This window comes from Rosa rugosa, chromosome 2, assembly GCF_958449725.1.
Source record: "Rosa rugosa chromosome 2, drRosRugo1.1, whole genome shotgun sequence".
Classification (NCBI taxonomy): domain Eukaryota; kingdom Viridiplantae; phylum Streptophyta; class Magnoliopsida; order Rosales; family Rosaceae; genus Rosa; species Rosa rugosa.
Genome location: NC_084821.1, coordinates 29308259 through 29323327, shown reverse-complemented (window position 1 = coordinate 29323327; position 15069 = coordinate 29308259). Strand labels below are relative to the sequence as shown.

At 37.9% G+C, this 15069-nt stretch overlaps 1 protein-coding gene and 1 pseudogene across 1 annotated transcript; one reads left to right on the top strand and one right to left on the bottom strand.

The window, feature by feature from the left end:
• Positions 1 to 1483: 1483 nt before the first annotated feature.
• On the bottom strand, positions 1484 to 2856 carry LOC133728684 (uncharacterized; annotated as a pseudogene).
• A 2221-nt stretch (positions 2857 to 5077) lies between these two features.
• LOC133731591 (nonsense-mediated mRNA decay factor SMG7) lies at positions 5078 to 11834 on the top strand. The gene is made up of 8 exons (XM_062158963.1): positions 5078 to 5277; positions 5591 to 5690; positions 5781 to 6386; positions 6489 to 6611; positions 8076 to 8305; positions 8401 to 10127; positions 10650 to 10788; positions 11281 to 11834. The coding sequence occupies exons 2-6, from the start codon at positions 5616 to 5618 to the stop codon at positions 10106 to 10108; spliced, it is 2742 nt and encodes a 913-aa protein (XP_062014947.1). The 5' UTR covers positions 5078 to 5277; positions 5591 to 5615; the 3' UTR covers positions 10109 to 10127; positions 10650 to 10788; positions 11281 to 11834.
• The last annotated feature ends 3235 nt before the right edge of the window (positions 11835 to 15069 follow it).

Below are 15069 nucleotides of genomic sequence, written 5' to 3'. Positions count from 1 at the left end.
AATCTATTTTATTTCTAATTTTTATTTTTAATTAATTTATCGATTTAAGATTCTTTTGACGTGTGGGACACGTCGTCGATATACTTGATTTCCCTTGAGACTTTTTCGAGTATGATTGGGAATCGCTCGTGTTTTTCTTTGAGAGATTTTAGGGAAGGCTTTACGGATTTTAGTTTTCGAATGTTTTCCTTCACCATACTTAGGTTGCTTTATTTTTTTAGTTCTCCTCCTCACGTGAGTTGCAGTCGAGGCTCCTCCTCACTTACTTTATGTTTTTGGCTTGAAGTCGAGGATAGAGCCTGGGAGGCTCTGACCCGAGTCTGGGAGACTCCATGTTGTATGGTGTTGTTATCTTCCCCATGCTTTTATGTTTAACTAGCGGGGCTGGCCTTATTCTTGAGTATCGGAGTTTCAGTTTTCTCACCTAGTTATTTTTGACTAGCGGGGCTAGTTTGATTTTACTTAACCAGAGAGGCTGGCTTGTTTTTACGAGATTCTCGGAGTTAAAAGATAAATGTTTTTAGCAATGTTGCATGCATCGCAGTTTTGTAAATTTAACTACGTGGGAAAGTATAAATTCTTTCCTTATTCTTTTTAGTTCAATTATTTATTTTTGTCCACTCACTCTAATGTTTTTCAAATACTTTCCCTTGGGTCCTTTGATTTCCAATGCCCAGTTCGCAGTGTTGATGTTCGGCTTATTAAGAGTTGAGGCATAGTATCCACATCCACTGCCATCAACTCGTTGTAGGTTATCTGTTTAACCTACCAGTTATCATTTCAGTTATATTATCTTTGATTGCTCTGAGCACCTTAGGGTTGTTGTATAAATTTGTAGTATTCTTTATTTAGGGTTTATGACCTAATCACAAGGACTCGTTGTAACTTAATTTGAGGATCTTTTGTTGAAATATTGGTGCCTGAGTTGTGATTTTTGGTTTGTTGGTTGTGGAATTGTTTGGTTTTGGGAGAAGGGTGACTCTAGAAGAGTAATGTGGATTGTCAGAAGTGTAAATGTGTCCTCACAGGTTTTGGGTTGTCTACTTTTAAGGGAGGTTCTGTCGAATTTTCGGTAAAACCTTATTTACAAGTGGGCTTCGCAGGGCCACCTCGGATTTCAGGGTGAAATCTCGGGGCAGGTCGTGTCAAATTTTACAATGTGTTAACGAATGACATGCATACAATTGCCTTAAAGTGGTAAAATGAGATTAGTCCTCAAAATGGTAACATGAGTCCTTAAAGTGGTAACTTTTCTTAGTTACCACATGAGTCATCAAGTGGTAAAATGAGTCCTTAAAGTGGTTAAATGAGTCATCAAAGTGATAAAAATAGTTGATGTATGAGAAATATTAACATACCATAGCCTTATCCATAAAAGAAAGGGAGAATTTTTCGAACAGTACCTGAACTAAAGGTCACTGTGAATTAACGTTCCTCACTTTACACTAATTACACTTTGGTACCTGGACTATAAATCCCGACTCACTTTTGGTACACACCGTCAATAACTTTGTTAGTTGGCATGCCACCTGCCATATTTTCAAGGGTAAAATTGTCTCTTCACTATCCACCTTTAGAAAATCAATTTTTTTTTAATAAAAAGAAAAAGAAAATTGGTGGTGCACAAATCGGTTGTTCCACCGCACAAATTGGACCTCCGTCGGCGGCGTCTTCAGCACCAGCAGCTCCATCTCATCGTCCCCCAAATCGTGGATATTATTTTCACAAATTTGGTAGCTGGGTACTTGGTTGCCAAATCTTCGAGACACTGCATCAACAATCCACATTCTGCAATTCCTTCTTTGTAGAGAATCACCACCACCCAAACGTCAGGTGGAGCTTAAGAAACCTCACGCACAAAATCTGATCCCGAAATTGGAACCACCGATCCAAAACTTGCAACCTCAGCCGCTTCTCTCAATTCAAACAGCCTCTTCCTCCTGTATTCCTTGAGGAAGAGATCGTCGTCGAGATCGGGATCGTCATCGAGATCTTCAAGGTCCTATTGGGTCTTGTCATCGGTCCAAGAATTGTCTTTAGGAAGAGTGGCTTCGTCGTCGGCCAGAGTGAAGGGAGGAGGCTTAAACGTTGGTTTCTTAGGCGGAAGATTGCCAAGCTTAGCCTGATTATCGTTCCACTCGGTGGAGGCTCCATCCAAGTCCTTGTAGATATAGTGATAGTCCCCCATCCTCGAAGATACAACAAGATATTCGAGGATGTCTGTGTCCATAATCAATCAAGCTCTGCAAGCCTCTTTTCTCTCCTAGTCTGTTTTGGGAGCCCATATCAGAACTGTTATGAACTATGAAGCACAAGGTAGTAAGAACAGCTACCAAGATTGGATTTTTTTTTTCTTCAGTTTTTCATGTTGGGTGTATATTTTTGATGCGGCTAAAATAGCCTCACAATTTAACCCTGCAAAAATGTAGTTGTCAGTATAGGATAAGCAGGGATCGTTCAGTCCGGGGATTGTAGGGTACACCTACACAAAAAGGTCAATTAACAAATAAAAGAATAAAATGGGGGTTTTGAGATTTGGTTCCTAATCTATTTAAAATAAAAACAAAACAAATAAAACTATATACAATGATCGACTTCCCTAACCTAGACCAATACCACTCAGAAATTACTAAGTGTAAAAACAGAAAATCCATTTCAACATGCTACAAAAATGTGCCCATCTTAAACGCTTAGATAAGAGCCCAAATGAAAAGCCTCAGCGGATCAATCCATTTATCTGATTCGTTCTAATGTAGGTTTGGATCGGAAAAGTCCTTACCAAGCCTAATACTACTAATTTTCGAAAACACTCAGCGTAATTCTCTTAACTAGTAGTATTATCTAACCCTCGAATCAACTCACACGTGCAAATTAACCATTACACATAGAATTTAACACGTAATTTCCAGAATCGTTTAATCATTAAAGCATGATTTTTACCACTTTTTAGAACTAATTGCTACTTGTTTAACTCAGCGCCTTAACAAATAACAATTACCCTTGGCAAATTAAGCAAACACACAAGAATACTCAGCGTGATTCTAGCATGCAAACTTATGAACCTAACTCTGAAAATTACCTAAACACATAAAAGGGCACAAGATTGTAACATGCATCATAAAAGAATTCTCGAAATTAACTCAATAATAAATTGAAAATCTCAAAAATATTAATAAAAATATTCTGAAAATTTCATGTCTCCAATTATACAACTCGCAAATCCGAACACACAAAACCGAAACAAAAATTGTGAGTAGAGTCATAGTTACACTTTGAAGCTTTCCTCAGCGGCTTGGCAACAAGGTGATGAACTCGTCTCTGCTATGGTGGTGGAGCGTCCTTGACTCAGCGCCTTTAGAGCTTTGTAGATTGATGGATGGATGGTGGTCACGGTCTTGTAGGTGTTGGAGATTTGAGGAGTGAATTGGGCAGAGTCTTGGAAAAGTTTTTGGCCAGGAAGTGATGGAAATTCTGTTCTGGACGTTGCCTATTTATAGGGGAGCATTGGTTGGCTTTTGTCGATCATACCCTTCATCATTGGACGGATGGGATTGCATCATAATTCCTTTAATTTTCCAACTGAAAACGTCTCCTTTATGGCCTTAACTCCTCTCATTATGGGGTCTTTTAACAGCTGAAACGTCTTTCTCCTTTATTCCCGAACTGAAAACGTCTTTCTCCTTTATTTATTTTCCAGCTGAAACGTCTTTCTCCTTTATTTCCCTTCTTCATTGCTTGGTCAAACGTCTTAAATTTCCTACAAAAAGGTGGAGAATATCAGATTTTTTTAAGAGAAAATAAAGGGAATTAATGTAAAGACCGCAAAAATGTCGACGGTAAGGAATCCTGATCCCGTTAGGATTTTTTTCATAAATTTCGCATTTTGCGCCTATTTTACGCCAAACACTGTACAAGACTCTTAAACTGACTCGATAACTCAAAACACGAAACTTAAGGGAGAAACAAGTCTAAAATGGGGCATATACTCAATAATATCGTCGCACTTTATGCTCCTATTAATTTTTTTGTTGGGTTTCTCTTAGTTTTTGTTCCTTAAATTTATGGGTTTTGGAGCTCAGAGTGGTATGAAGTTGTTTGACATTTTGGGTCTGAATGGTTTTAGTTTAATCTTCGCAGAATGTGAATTTTGTTTTTCTTACTGGGTTTTTAGTTTTGGAAGAGTGGTTTGTGTTTTGGTGAATGTGTTATGGTGTTTTGAATATATTGGAAGTGTATTCTGTGATGGTTGGTGAGAAATATATCAAATCCACATTATGTATTTCTGGGTTCTTTGTTCAGCTCAAGTTCTTTGGCTTGGTTATTTTATGGAGATTTGTTTTCCCGGTTACTTGTGAGAGAGAGAGGGAGAGAGAATATACCAAACTACCATTTGAAAAATGAAAAATAACATAAGGTTAACGGTGTTATTAACGACATGTACCAAAAGTGGGTCGGGATTTATAGTCCAGGTACCAAAGTGTATTTAGTGTAAAGTGAGGAACGTTAATTCACAGTGACCTTTAGTTCAGGTACTGTTCGAAAAATTCTCCCTAAAAGAAATATATGTTTAATTTGTTCTTGTTTACAAAAGCAGGGAGTTGCTCAGCCTTTTATGTTCAGAAGGCTTCTAAACTTGAAGTCAAGACAGTAATTAACTACAAACCATTAAAGCAAGCAAAATTGCTGCTTTTAAAAAATTTCATTTTTTTCTTGTTTCTTCTTGTATTGTTTAAGAAAATAAAATTAAACAGCCAAAAAACCTTATGATATACACGAAGAGACTAGTATTATTTACTCCGATAAATAAATTGGAAACAAGACACCAAACCTGACTAAAAAAGGCCTACACCGGCCAAAATGAAAAAGCTGACTCAGAAAAGAAAAATAATGAAAATAAAACAGATAGGGTAAAGTGATATCCACGCACTGGCGGCATTGAAACGACAGCGTATAAGGTGTAGCCGCCTGGAAAACAAAAGGAGTCCTTGTTTTAGGGGTTTGTGGTAATGAAATGAAATAAATAAATACAAAAAGAAAAATTCTACATAAAAAAATTGCGTCTCTAACCTCATCCCGTTTTGAACCCAAAAACCACAAAACCAAACCACACCGTATATCCCTCTCTCTCTCTTCTTTTTCCCCTCCCCTCCTCTCCTCTCCTCTCCTCTCCTTCTCCCACCAAACCCTAAACGAAGACTTTTTTTTCTTTCTCAGATTTCGAATTCTCAATCCGATGCTCTAATTTCACGAATCGTTCCGCGGATCCGGCTCAGACAGGTGCGTTTGCCCTCTTCCTTTTCCAATTCTTTCAATTCATGTGTTTTTTTTTTGGGGAAATTCGGAGCCGATTGATCTATGTTTCATGTTGTATTTCGATTCGACGGATCTGAGCTTTTTCTTTGTTTCTATGTGCTTTCAAGTTTTCTCTTTCGTTTTAATTAATTTATTTATTTTGATTTTCCTCTAAACCCAGCTATGGTTTCTGGAACCTGTTAAATTAGGGTTTGTTCTTAAAATAGCCTGGAAACCAAATATGGTTTTATATTAATGCTGAAGCGTTGATGCTTTTTCTTTATTTTATTTTCTGCAGATTTAATGCTGTTTGGAATTGATGGATGATGATCACAAAGTTGGATAAAATGTCTGCTTCTTCTCCATCATGGGAGCGTGCCCAACGTTTGTTCGACAAGGTATATCTATCGTTTTTTCATCATAAGGCTCAAAACTTGTATTGTTCATTATCTGCATTTGTTTTACATTTCTTTCTTTTTCTTCTACAGATTACTGAGTTGGAGAGTAGGCGTCGGAGGTCTGCCCAAGCACGAGTTCCCTCAGATCCTAATGCCTGGCAACAGATACGTGAGAATTATGAAGCTATAATTCTTGAGGACCATGCATTTTCAGAGCAGCACAATGTTGAGTATGCTTTGTGGCAGTTACATTACAAGCGGATTGACGAATTGCGCACGCACTTCAGTGCTGCTATGGCTTCTACAGGTTCAAACTCATCCCAAGGTTTGAAGGGACCTACTCGGCCTGATCGTATTACAAAAATAAGATTGCAGTTTAAAACATTCCTTTCAGAAGCGACTGGATTTTATCATGATTTAATAGTGAAGATCAGAGCAAAGTATGGGCTTCCTCTTGGCTATTTCTCTGAGGATTCTGAAAATCGAATTGTTATGGATAAGGATGGAAAAAAATCTGCTGATATGAAGAAAGGTTTGATATCATGCCACCGCTGTTTGATTTACTTGGGTGACCTTGCACGCTACAAAGGACTATATGGGGAGGGGGACTCCAAAACTCGTGAGTATGCTGCTGCCTCAAGTTACTACTTGCAAGCTGCATCTTGTTTGCCATCAAGTGGGAACCCTCATCATCAGGTGTTGTTTTGTTATTTTTCTTATAATTATGTAGGCACAATAGCTGTGGATGTTCTTGCTTATGATTTCTGATCTTTCACTGTGATCCTCGTTATACTTCAGCTTGCTATATTGGCTTCTTATTCGGGGGATGAGTTGGTGACTGTTTATCGATATTTTCGTAGCCTGGCCGTGGATAATCCGTTTTCAACTGCAAGGGATAACTTGATTGTGGCATTTGAGAAGGTATTGTGTCTTTAGTGTGATGTATGGCTTTCTTATAGCTGTTTCATTATAAGTCTGATAAATAATCAATGATCTCGACTTTTATATTCTTTTATAACTGTGGTTGCTATTTTCAGAGGTTATGTGTTTCTATTGGCCTATGAAGTACTTATTTTTGTCTCGGCACTGCTACCAATATTGTTCTGTGTCGAAAGAAACAAGGGAATAGTTACTAGAGAAAGACTCCAAATATGGAAGAAGTAGAGAGGAAGTGTTGATTGAGTGCTAGTTTTGGAATATTTAAGGCTCAAACAACATAAATTACAAATGTGGGTTTTTTTCCCTTCATTTCTCTTAAATTCACTAGTCATTTCCTAACATATTGTTAAAGTTTGACTTAATATTAGAAATATCCCAAGTTCCCAATTTATTAATATTTTAATTTTTTTTTTTTGAAGGAAACTTCATGAAAGCTTAGATATGTCTAGATGTGTTTGTGGAATATAATTTGCCTTTTTTTATGTATCTTTCTCTTGCATTGGCTCAATGTTTGTGGAAGAGGGAACCTTTTCGGTATGCTTAAGATCACACACCAAATTGGTATTATGTACTAGGATAGATCACACACCAAATTGGTATTATGTACTAGGATAGATCTTTCGCTTCTCTGATCTCAATTCTTCAGCGAGGGAGGGTTACGCAGGTGACCCTACCCATTTGCTTGGGACGGCTTGAACTGGTTAACACTGCCCCAAGGGGGTTGTTCAATCTCTCACTTTGGACCTACGTTTCTGGTGGCACACCCTTGGAAACTTGGTCACTCCTATCGTTTATGTTTGGATATCTTGTATTTCTGTGGAATTGGATCTACTTAGTAGATGGTTTTTACAATTCTGGCTATGGCTACTCTTAATGTTTGTTAGCCAGAAATCATCCTTAGCTCAACTGCTCTTGTAGAACAGCGATATTTTCCCATCAAACATGGAGGTCTTGATCTGGAATCTTTATGGAGCAGGTGTTGGATTCCTTTGAAAATGTCGGGTAGGGGTTAGAGGAGGCCGCCTCCTAATGCTAGTTGAACTGCGATTTTTGTTACCACCTAGAAACCGCTTTATGTGGCAGCTTTACTAATCAGTATCTTAGCTTTATGGAGTAGGTGTTGGATCCCTTTGAAAATGTCGGGTAGGGGTTAGAGGACTGCCTCCTAATGCTAGTTGAACTGGAATTTTTGTTACGACCTAGAAACCGCGTTATGTCGGGTAGGGGTTAGAGGACTGCCTCCTAATGCTAGTTGAACTGGAATTTTTGTTACGACCTAGAAACCGCGTTATGTGGCAGCTCTACTAATCAGTATCTTAGCTTTACATCACTAAAGCCCTTACTTATTTGGTCATCTGTTAATCTTGTCCCCCGGGACCTTACTTTTTTACCTATTATTTGTGCATGATTTATGTATATATTTAACTTTTTTTTTTTCCTCTGTAGAATCGTCAGAGTTACTCACAACTGTCTGGCAATGCTAATGCTTCTGCACTCAAAGAGTTGCCTGCACGATTGACTGGCAAAGGTAGAGGGAAAGGGGAAGCAATACCTGCTAAAGATAATAACACAGAAGCAGGCCTTGTTAAGGAAAGATCATCCAGTAATCAGGAAAAATACAAAGCTTTTTCAATTCGTTTTGTCCGTCTAAATGGCATTCTTTTTACACGTACTAGGTATGTTTTGTTGTTGAATGTTGGTGGTAAGTTTTTGAACTAGTTTCTCAATTTTAACGTAAAATTAAATCTGTTTTGTGACTTTATTTGTGCAGCCTGGAGACATTTGCAGAAGTTCTCTCTGTTGTTAGCAGTGGTTTATATGAGCTTCTATCTTCTGGAGCAGAAGAGGAGCTGAGTCTTGGTGCTGATGCTGTTGAGAATGGACTGGTCATTGTTCGACTGGTCTCTATACTGATATTCACAGTTCATAATGTGAAAAAGGAAAGTGAAGGTCAGTCATATGCAGAAATTGTACAGCGTGCTGTTCTGCTGCAAAATGCATTTACTGCTGTCTTTGAGTTGATGGGGCATGTCTTAGAGAGATGCGTGAAGCTGGGGGATCCAACTTCAAGTCACCTGTTACCAGGCATTCTGGTTTTTGTAGAATGGTTGGCATGTTGTCCTGATGTAGCAGCTGGCAGTGATGCAGATGAAAAACAGTCATCTGTTAGAGCAAAGTTCTGGAATGCTTGCATACACTTGTTGAATAATCTCTTATCATCTGTTCCGATGTCCATAGATGATGATGGAGATGAGACTTGCTTTAATAATATGAGCAGATATGAAGAAGGGGAAACTGAGAATCGCCTTGCTTTGTGGGAGGATTTTGAGTTGAGAGGATTCATGCCACTTCTTCCAGCACAGACAATATTGGATTTCTCGAGGAAGCATTCTTTTGGAAGTGATGGCCAGAAGGAAAAAGGTGCGCGTCTTAAAAGGATCCTGGCGGCAGGCAAGGCTTTAGCAAATGTGGTCAAGGTTGATCAAAAAGCCATTTATTTTGATTCCCAGACAAAGAAATTTGTCATTGGTGTTGAGCCTTCAATGAATGGTGATTATATGCCTACCTCCTTTTTAGGCATGGCTAATTCCAATGATAATCTGGAAGAAAATCAAGTGGAGGACACCAAAAATCTGGGAGGTCCATTTCAAAAGCCAGAGTTGACCATGGATGGGGATGAGGAAGATGAAGTAATAGTTTTTAAACCAATAGTGGCTGAGAAGAGGCCTGATGTGGTAGGCACTACATGGGCTATCCCCCAGCATTTGGAACCATTTAAATCAGAAGAAATATCTCTTGCTAACAACCTAAAGAGTTTGGGATTTATGGGCAATGGGCAAGTACTGAAATCTGACCATGTATCAAGTTCGGTTCCATTCCAACAGCCTGTTAATGGTAGTACTAGTAGTATGTTTTACAGCCATGCAAAGGCTCCAGAAGCTGTGTTGCCGTTTAAGGTTGATACTATTGCATCTTCTGGACCATTTGCGGATGGTTTGACATTGAAGACGTCATCAGCTTTGCCCGCTGCTATCCGAAAAAATCCAGTTAGTCGACCTGTTAGACACCTTGGTCCGCCACCTGGTTTTAGCCATGTTCCCGCTAAACAAGTGAACGAGTCTATTTATAATTCAGAGTCAATGGGTGAGAATCCACTGATGGATGATTACAGCTGGTTGGATGGGTATCAGGTGCCATCTTCAACTAAAGGAAATGCATTCAGCAGTTCCATTAACTACTCATCTCATTCAAATCTCCATCGCGTTCCTAATGGGAATGGCTTAAGTGGAACAGTAAACTTTCCCTTTCCTGGTAAACAGGGCCCATCTATGCCATTCCAAGCAGAAAACCAGAAAAGCCGGCAAGAATTCCATATGCTCGATGATCTTAAACTTCACCATGAAATGCAGCTGCAGCAGCAGCAACAACCTGAGCAATATCAAGGACAGTCTGTCTGGACAGGCCGCTATTTTGTGTGATGCCAGTATCAATGTGATGGTGAGACTTGCTTAATTGACTATATTTTTATTATAGTTGAAAATGCAAATATCTTTTTAGTAAGTAATTCAATTTTGCTTTTGCATTGTTCTTGTATTGCCATTTCTTTTCTTTCTTCATTTCTTGGGCTTGTATGTTTAGACTTTTTTCTTTCTTTTCTTTTTGGGGCTTGAAAGGGCAGATTCAAGATTTGTTTTTCTGCAGATTCTTTCTGCATATTCAAAAGATTTTTATCTCCATTAGTTATCAGCAATGCATTTGTTTTTCAGTATCAGCAGCACTTCCATTCATATTGGAATCTAGAAGTTCTTTTAGATTTTATTGGCAAATTGTTTATTTAACATAAACTCTGGTAAAAACCATCCTTTGAGATTTGATATGGGATGATTTAGTATTCCTTCATTCAACTTCTGGGAAGTACAAACAGTTGTTAGTTTACAGTTCATTGGTTTATGATTATTTCATACAAAGTTAGTATTATATGCAGATGTTGACCTTCTTGCTGTTGTTGTTGTTCGTTAGGTTCTTGAGGATGATTTGGTGAATGTCCACATTGCCTTTTGCTACCAAATTCAAACTCCAACTTTGAAGCTTTGTCAATGTTAATTTTCTGTTGGAGCATTGGTGGTTTGGCTTCTTGCTGGCGCTTACAAATACCCAGGTTTGTTTTTGTTTAAAGCCACACTGTTTCCAAGTTGCGTCACCTCAGCCCAAAACCAAACTGATTTTCTGTGATGAAAGTAACTTTAATAATTGATTGGTTTGCAATTTCCAATGCTCTCTAGAGTTTATTATGGTAATGAACTGTCTTTTACCTTAATATAAGCATACTAGGGGATTCTTCCATGCATTCCCATCCATTAATAGTGAGCACATCCTCTATCCTTTTGTTCAGCCATTTGGAAGTCGCCCATCTTCTATCATTGGGCCACTTGCCCCACTTTTGAAATTTTTTAGCTGAGCAATTGTTGTAACAACATCCTTTTTCTTCTTTGTTCAGTCATCTGGAAGTTACCCATATTCCATGACAGGGCTGTACCTGCCTTAGCTTTTTGAATTTTTTTGCTGATGAATTGTTGCAACTATTACTCTACGTTGAGAGAGTCAGTCAACCGGCAATCATTTGTTTATGCTTTTATATTGTTTACTACAGGTTTTGCCAAGCTCTCCAGCCCGGGGGATGACAAATATGGATATATGTTTCATGGTGCGAAATTCCTAAGTAAATGCCTTGTCTGGTTACTTGGGGGTGGATAGAACGTGTTAATAAGATCATCTGTTGGTTTTGGGGCTTTTGCCTCCAGCAATTCGTGGAGTAATAAAAATGGTGTACTGACTCACTAGTGAACTGTTGAAGCATATATTGCTTTTGATATTTATCATCAGCTTGGAGGTGATAGTATGTAATTCTACTCGAGTGCTTTCTTGCGACAAGCTTTGGAGAGCTCGAGTTGTGGAAAGGTTGTTGGATATGAATACCCTCTTATCAGAAATGGGATGGTAGATATGAAAAATTGCACTTTGAATGTAGTTATGTCGTGAGTACAGGGTATTGGTCTTGGTGTCCTGATTTGAGACTTATTATGTTTTTATGAGCTCTTATTATCTAACCCTTCATATGAAGTTGGGGAGTTTAATGTAATAATAATTGTGGATCACATCCTATGTTGAATGTTAGATCATATTGCCTTTTGTTTAGTTTCGTTTTTTTTTGTTTATTCTTCAAGACTTATTAGTAGCCGTGCAACCTTGGAATCACTCCTGCACTCTTCTCACCGTGCCAATTCTTCCCTTGGCATTTTACCAGTAATTCTGCTGGGCTCAACTAAATGAACTGCTAACCTTAGCTGGAGTACTTGATGAAAGTTTGGATCAGCATTGGTTTCCCTCCATTTAATCTACATTTGTTGTGTTTGGTTGGATTGGCTCCTCTCCATTAAACAATTTTTTTTTAATTTTCCGAGAATACTCCATTAAACAATTTCGCTTTTGTATTCATCAGAATTGCTAGTGTCCTCAAGGTTTTATGCAGCGGTCAAAGCCAGAATAAAAGGCAACATACCATTTAAACTAGAAATAAAATTCAGTAATTATTCTGCAGATGATGAGATTGATCCTACAGCATTTAATCTAATGGTACAATCGATATGAACTCCGTGAAAGCTGTAGGTAATTTTGCAGTATCAACAGACGACAATAGAATAAAAGATAACGACAATGGTTGGTAGTTCAGGTGATATTTTGGCCAAGGGCGGATCCTATAAGAAGCATGTTTGATACTTCGATAAAAAAGATGAAGATGAATCCGGTCCGTCGGCATGAGAGTTACAGTATGGATAAATATTGGGTTGGACTGAAAATATGAAATAATAATGTGATTTTTAAAAGAGAGGTACTAAAATTTAGAGTGGGCGATAGTTGGAAAACTGTTTCTATTTTCTTTCCTATATTTAAACTAATTTCTATCAGTGAGCAAGCTTATATGAGTAACTTTTAGGTAGGCAAATTTAGTATAACGTGAAACAAAATCAAATATTTTTCTGAAATTGTTGAAAATAAAATATTTAAATAATAAAATCAGTATAAAGAGAAATTATACCTCGTTTTAAGTTATAACTCACTTTCATCTTCCCCAATCTTTTTGGAATAACATACTCGAAAATAATGTTATCTCACTTAAAACTTGTGCTTCTTCTTAGTTAGGCCATCTCCAATTGGAGAGGGTTATATTGGGGCCAGAGCTATAATTTAGCCCCAGAAATATTATTCTTTATTCATGAACTAATGAATCATCTCCATTAAGGCAGGCTAAATTTTAGCCATTTCAAATATTTTATGGTTTTAAATTATGTTTTTCAAATTTATGATTTTATTTAATTATAATAATATTTTAATTTAGACTAAAATTAAATTTTGAGACAAAAATTAATTTTTTTAAGGTGCACGTTTGGATGAGGTATCTATGTGTTATTGTTGATAACATTTTCAAATAGGAATTTTAAGTGTCACGTGCCTCTTTGCAAGCAAATCTCTAGATTCTGGATTAGATGTAGTGTCGACGAAGCAAATTTAATCATTATAGAGCTTATCAAATTTTGGATAACATTTTTAAATGCCACGTGTCATGTTATGATCAACTCCCTAGATTTTCGATTAGATTTTATGTCTACGTGGCGGTTCCATCTTCAATTTCAAACCTCAATAAAAAAGTGGTTTCGGTTGCATAGCTTACTATCTCATTTATCTTCTCTTTAATTGTTTGTTCAGTTTATAACTTTTCATTACATTTTGCAATGAATTCCAATTGGTTTTCTCAATGGAATGAGAGGCGATGTGAAGACGAGGAAGATGACGAAGAAGATGAAGAATATGATGAGCAAAGGCGAGAAATACAACACAAGTTATGGCGGAAGCAGCTAGTTGGTTGGCTACTAACCCACTGCAATAACAACCTCAATGGGGTGGATCTGTTCCAGGCTGCTCTACCAATCATTGATCATGCGAGGTAGCTAATGAAAAATTGTTAAAGGATTACTTTGTAGCTGACCCAATGTACCCCGCCGAAACTTTCTGACAATGTTACAGAATGAGGTGTTAATTGTTCCTCCGCATTTTAGAGCATGCGCAGACGGCGGATCCATACTTTAAGCAGTCATAAGATTGTGTTGCGCATCCGGACTTCTTGCCTCACCAGAAATTGATGTGCGCTCTCCGAATGCTAGCCATTGCATGCTCAGCTGATTCCTTAGATGAATCATACTTATGCCTGAATCGATCGCCATTGAGAACCTTAGTCAATTTTTTCGTACCATTGTCACCATTTATCAAGAACGCTACCTTCAGGCTCCAACAACAGAAGATTTGGATAGGCTTTTACAAAGAATCGAGCGACAAGGATTTCCTGAAATGATAGATTCGCTTGACTGCATACAGTGGCAGTGGAAGAATTATTCAGTGGGATGGTAGGCCAGCTTCAGCGACAAATCGAAAAAACCAACCATTGTTCTTAAAGCTGTGGCAAGTCCAAACACCTGGATCTGGCATGCTTGTTTTGGAATCCCTGGAGCCCAGAATCACATCACCGTTCTCGGATGTTCACCACTATTTGATGTTGTAACAGCAGGTGAGGCACCACAACTTGACTAACATGTCAACGGGACTCCTTACGAGTTTGGGTACTACCTCGCTGATGACATCTACTCTAAGTGGGCGACAGTTGTGCAATCAAGCAAACATCTTGAGAATGACGTAGAAATGTACTTTTTCACTACGCAGGAGGCGAACCGCAAGGATGTAGAAAGGGTATTTGAGATTCTATAAGCTCGATTGGCAACTATTAGGCAACCTACAAGAGGTTGGGAGCGAGAAACATTATCGACAATCATGTTGGCTTGCATAATACTTCATAATATGATTGTTGAGGATGAATGAGATGACTTCTACAATGGCGAGTTTGACGATGATGAACCAAATCCAAATACGTCAAGGAGAGCTCGGGCAAGAATATATGATGGTCCAAATTGACATATCACAATGACTGAATACATGTCTTGTTACTGGAGGATACGCTCTCGTGTTGGACATAGTAATCTACGAAATGACCTTATCCAACATGTTTGGTCAAACAGACAACTTTACGAGGATAAGGGCGGGGAAGGAGTATGATAGCTCATTGTCTTACTGTTTTTCATAATTCCTTAATATCTATGCTAGGTGAGGTAATAATTGACAATTTATTGTCATGTCATAATCCTCATGTTTTTTTTCATGTTATTATTATTGTGTGGCTTGTTTTGGTTTTCTTTTAATTATGTGGTTGCTTACTTTAATTTGTAATGAATAAAAGTTGTATTTAATTTTTCTTCATGTTCCAACCATTTCATTTTATAAGATTAAAATTGAATAAGCTTCATTGACATAAAACAAATTCGACTGCCTATAA